Source organism: Manis javanica, chromosome 6 (genome assembly GCF_040802235.1).
Source record: "Manis javanica isolate MJ-LG chromosome 6, MJ_LKY, whole genome shotgun sequence".
Lineage (NCBI taxonomy): Eukaryota > Metazoa > Chordata > Mammalia > Pholidota > Manidae > Manis > Manis javanica.
Genome location: NC_133161.1, coordinates 127,923,626 through 127,929,372, shown reverse-complemented (window position 1 = coordinate 127,929,372; position 5,747 = coordinate 127,923,626). Strand labels below are relative to the sequence as shown.

The 5,747-nt window shown below is 32.9% G+C and overlaps 1 protein-coding gene across 1 annotated transcript; it reads left to right on the top strand.

Moving 5' to 3' along the window:
- Nucleotides 1-2,831: 2,831 nt before the first annotated feature.
- On the top strand, nt 2,832-3,767 carry LOC118969751 (olfactory receptor 4P4-like). The gene has a single exon (XM_037004519.2). It carries the CDS (start codon nt 2,832-2,834, stop codon nt 3,765-3,767), a length of 936 nt encoding a protein of 311 aa, XP_036860414.2.
- Nucleotides 3,768-5,747: the final 1,980 nt, after the last annotated feature.

Genomic DNA, 5,747 nt, shown 5'->3' with positions numbered 1-5,747 from the left:
TGAAAAAAAAATGAGACTCATGATTAGTTTTAAGAAACAGCCTAAGATAACCAATCCATTTTCATGCTAACAGATTTTCACAGATTGCTGAAATGAAAGTTTACCTGACACCACTTACTAAATTCATGTTATGATATTTTTTCTAAATTTTCCACTATTCTTGGTATATATGTTTTCATGACAATTTCTCACTTTGAAAAACATTTCACTCAAAGGGCCAGACTGTAAAAGGACAATGACTGAGTTTTAGTGTTTTAGGAACCACATATGTCATTGGGACATTTCACATTTCCTCCTGTATTCCTCATTAAATTTTTGGATTATGCAATGGTATCTGCATTGTATGAAAGAAGATACTGAGTGTTAAAGAGATTAACTAATTAGTTCACATATCACACTGGTCAGCTTCTTTAACATTTCTCGGTGTTTCTACCTTTTTCTATGGTGCCCCTGTTCTAACCACTTGCTCAAAGGTTGCCTGAGAATCTTTATTCAACAATTGTGGCATCAATTTTTACATATGTTTCAGTAATATCTCCAAAACAAAGTGCTGTTTTTAGTGACAATGATTCTCCTCTCCTGACTTTTTTCCCCTTTTCCTTTGGCTAACAGCACTTATCATATCATGTGCTCTCTCAGAGTACAAGGTGGGATTTTAAGAGTTACTGTAGATTAAACACCAATGATGGTCTATGAAACAAGCCAGAATCTTAACTAAGAGGTGTACATTTTGGAAAAACTGAAGGAAAGTTTTTTCTAAATGTTTTACAATTAGAGCATTCTAGAGTACAAGTTTATTTTCAATGCTCCATATATTTTTACACACCTAAATATTAGGAAATACAGGCAGGATGTCTGCTAACCCAGCATCTTGTACATTATTTTCTACTCAGATGAGCATTCAAAACAGTCCTTTCATTATTATTTCTCATGACACCCTTCATCATCCTTATTAGCTTTCACACATGAAATGTAGCCCTGGATCAAGGGAGAATCAGGTAATCTGTCTCCTACATTTACAGTGTACTATTCTCCAATCCTTAGATTCTCTATTTGAGTCTCCACTATTTACATCAGAGATTTGAATTAGCCAAGTGATTTCAACTTTTAACTTGCTCACTGTCTACTTAAATAATAATTCTCTGTAAATCAATTTATTTCTGTAAATAAATCGATCTGAGAAATTAACATTATTTCCACCTTATAAACAAAGGATCATTATCTGTTGCAGCAAGTAGAGCATAGGTGAAAGTTTCCTATACTCCAAACATTTCAGCACCCTTTACTTTCACTCAGTTGCTGAACACACTCTGCAGCTGATGGTTATTTTGTTTTGTCACATAAAGAAAGGAGGACAAGTCATGTTGTGATATGAAAAAAATAAAGAAGGAACAAACTGAAAATTTCTACTTTATGAATTTAGAGTTTTGAATAGAAATTAAAATAGAATTGATGTCTTACAGTATGGACCCATTTTAAAATGCCAAAGCTGTCTATTTTTGACATATAAAACCTTTCAAAGACTATACAGAACTTAGATATTGAGTCTGTGAGTCACTATTGATGATGGATTCTAAATAATCTTAAAGGAAGAGCATTTTGTGCTTTTTAAATAGACACTTGGGGGCCAGATAGGACTCTCACTTCAGATCCAGAGTAAGGTAGAAGGTGTGCTCACTTTTGCAAAGCCATGGGGTCAGATAATTCCTCATCAGAGTGTAAGATAGCTCCTGGAAGTGCTTTCTCTCTATCCTACACTCATTTTGCAGTAAAAATAATTCCTTAAGACTGATAACATGTATTAAAGATGAAAATTCCTGAATTTTTCATAATGTATTTTTACAACAATACCACTGGGTGCTAGTAATACAACTAGCCATGAAGTTTGTAAGTTACCTCTGTATCATCTTTATCTTGTTCCTTCTTAAGGTTGTATCTCAAAAAAGAACTTTCTAGCAAGAGCCATGGCACAGATACAATTCAAATATTTGTGCAATTTAATGACCTTATCTTCACCAATCACCAGCACAAATTTAAAAAACATTACATTGAATGACATTGCATATTAAATTCTCTTCAATACATGAATTGTAAATATGAGAAATGCATAAAATTTCTGAATACTTTGCAAACTTTGTTATAAATTAATGTTCTTTCTTTTGCAGTATAGTTTTCAACTATTGCTTCCTTGTTAATATAACAGTAGTTTCATTGGTTTAAAATGGCCCATTGAAAATATTTGATCACATAGCATAAATTAGCATAATCTACACAAATTAAAGTTCTGTAGTTCAAGTGGGGGGAGTATCTAAATTCATTTAAATTTCTTTTAGTTTAATTCCCATAAAACTGAAGGAATTTGGTCAGATAATTTTTAAAGAAGGAAAATTGATTGTATATATATATATATAAGGCACAAATACTGAAAAGTACTCAAAAAATTTCCTTCTTTTTTATTCAGTTAGACTAAATAATAAAGTGAACAGTTCTTGTTTTCTAAATAAAATAAATAACATTAATAAAATGTTTTAATTTTCAAAATAACACTTGAATACTTTAATCATTACCAGTAATATTAAGGAGAATGTATAGTTATTTTACCATTACACAATTATTCCACAGTGAATATATAAATCAAGAGACATAATAAAAGAAAAAACATTCAATTCAATAAATCAAGCATTATTAATATTAAGATCCATTCATGTCAATCTACTTTGTAGTAGATATTGTATAATTGTGTTCATATTGTTAATTTTTCACCAAATTTACATTTCATTTCTTTCAGATATATAATTCATTTGTGTTTCACATATTAATAAACACAAATTATGAAAATCCATAGAAACAACTCAGAATTCATTTTCTGGGGAGTTTCTTATGACCAGAACATACAAATATTTAGCTTTGTGCTCTTCTTATTCTGTTACGTGGCTCTCTTGGTAGGAAACCTTCTGATCCTTGTCTCCATCCAATGCAGTCCTCTTTTTCACCAGCCAATGTACTACTTCCTCCTTCACTTAGCCTCCATAGACATCTGCTATACTTCTACTGTGACACCAAAATTAATTGCTGACCTTCTAGTGGAAAGAAAAACCATCTCCTACGGTAACTGCATGTTACAGGTCCTTACCATGCACTTCTTTGGCGGTACCGAGATCTTCATCCTTACGTCCATGGCCTTTGATCGCTACGTTGCCATCTGCAGACCTCTCCACTACATGACCATCATGAGCAGGACAACGTGCAACCTGCTAATCTTAGCTGCTTGGGGTGGTGGGGCTCTTCATGCCTTTCCTCTGTTTTCTACAGCAGTTGGGCCGCCCTTCTGTGGTCCTAATGAGATTGATCACTACTTTTGTGATATTTTTCCTCTGCTGAAAGTTGCCTGCACCGACACCTACATCACCGGTGTTCTTGTGATTGCCTTTTCAGGTGTGGTTGCCTTAGTCACCTTTGTTGTCTTACTTGTTTCTTATGGCATTATATTGTTCACTCTAAGAAACTTCTCGGCTGAGGGGAGATGCAAAGCTCTCTCTACCTGTTGGTCTCATATCACTGTGGTCATCTTATTTTTAGGACCTGACATCTTTATCTACCTTAGACCTCCTACTAATTTTCCTGAGGACAAAATACTTGCACTATTTTACACCATCATTGCTCCTATGTTCAATCCCTTAATCTACACAGTGAGAAATACAGAGATGAAAAACTCTATGAGAAAAGTCTGGTGTCAAACATTATATTCCAAGGGAGCACGCAATTAATAGGAGAAGGAGTATTGGCTAAGCAACTTCGTGAAAGAAGAGGGGTAAACGTGAAAGAAAATGCCAGGAACTATCTCATAGATTATATCCACCACCACTACCATGAATGGAATGAAAGAGAATATAGACTATAGATGAAAGTAAAAATTAAATGAATACTAATCCTTGTGTACAAAAAGTACCTTCAAACTAAGTTCATTTGTGGGGTGTGGATAGGACTGTCTATGTGAAAAGTGCAATTGGGACAAAGCAAATAAGTCAGTCTTGTATTGATCAGTAAATTGTAAAGGAAAAATATTAATGATAATTTTATTAGAAACTTTGGATTTAGGGGTGAGCCTACATAGTGACACATCTTCTGTTGTTGTGTAGAATTGATGTCTAAAATTAAAATAATAAATTTAACTTTTTGATAAAAAAATATGTATACATTTTCTAGTGTTATTCAGAAATCTGTTGTGCAAGAAAAATATTTACAGTAGAATCTGTTTTAAGTGGTTCCTGGGGTTGACACTCCATTGTCCCATAAAAACAAATAATCATAAGTAGTGAGGTCAGAATGGGAATCTATAATGAGGAGTGCTGAAAACAATTATAGTCCATGTATTCGCCAGAATGTAATAACATTTCCCAATAAACTCAAGAAACTGTATAATAAAATGTAAGTATGGACCTGCCCAAAATTGATAAGCAAATTGGCAGTCATTATATCCAATAAACTTGGCAATCATTGGATCCAAAGATCTTTCCTACAACCTTAAGAGAAGAAAAAATGGAAAAGACAAGTAAGAGGTTTAAAAACAAATAAAGTAATAACTAAAAACCAAAATGCATGTTTGCTACACTCAGATGTTTATATCAACTATATTCCTAATTGCCAAATCTGGGAAGCAATGAAGCTGTCCTTCTGTAGGTGACTGGATGTTTTTAATACAAAAATGGCATATTGTTTAGTGCTAAAATTAAATTAGGTATCAAACTTGAAAAGACATGCCGAAAATTTAAATGCACATTACAAAGTGAAAGAAGACAATCTGAAAGTTCTACCTTACTGTATAATTTCAACTATAAGACATTGTGGAAAATGCAAACCTATAGAAAAAAAATCAGTGGATGACAAAGGTTATAGAAAAGGGAGGGATGAATGGGCAGAGCGCAGAGGATTTTTCGGGCAGTGAAACTTCTGTATGTCACAGTTTTGGATATTGTCATTATACATAGTCAAACCCATAGATTGTGCAACACCAAGCATGAACCCTAATGTAAGCTGTGAATTTTGGGTTATAAAGAGGTGTCAACATAGATTCATTTGACTGTAACATGTGAAACACTCAGGAGGGGAGGTTGTCCGTATGTGAGGAGAAGTGGGATATGGGTTCTCTCTGTACTTTTCTTTCCGGTTTGTTGTGAACATAAAGTTGTGTAAGAAATAAAATTTATTAAATAAAAATATATTGTGATACAATGTATCAAGCAAATTGTCTTGTCAGGGCACTGAGGAAACATCTGCAAAATCCTTTAGAAAAACTGGAAGGAACTTTTAAGAAAGTATATTTGTACATGCATAATAGTATTTGAGCTAAGATCTCTTAAGATACAGACATAGGTAAGACATAGAACACCTACATCATTTATTAACAAAGGCTTTTGGTTTTTAATATTAAAGGCTCTATTACTAAACTTACAACAGATTTTAAAAGAATAATAAGGTATTATTTTGAATATAATATGGCCAATTAATTGAAAACTACATAGAATGCACAAAATTCTCAAATGATATAAACTACCAGAACTCATTTAAAAATAATTAATAGATAATCTCAATATCTATTTATCTTAAAGAACTGAATTTTCTGTCTCAAAAATACAAAATAGAAATCTCTGTCCCCATTTACCCCTTTATATATTGCTTCACTGGTGAATTCTTCAAAATCTTAGAGAAGAAACCACACTTACTCTACATAAATGTTAAACAAAAAT

What these genes read in the sequence shown, in the direction of transcription:
- LOC118969751 (XM_037004519.2), top strand. Translation starts at nt 2,832, where the DNA reads ATGAAAATCCATAGAAACAACTCAGAATTCATTTTCTGGGGAGTTTCT.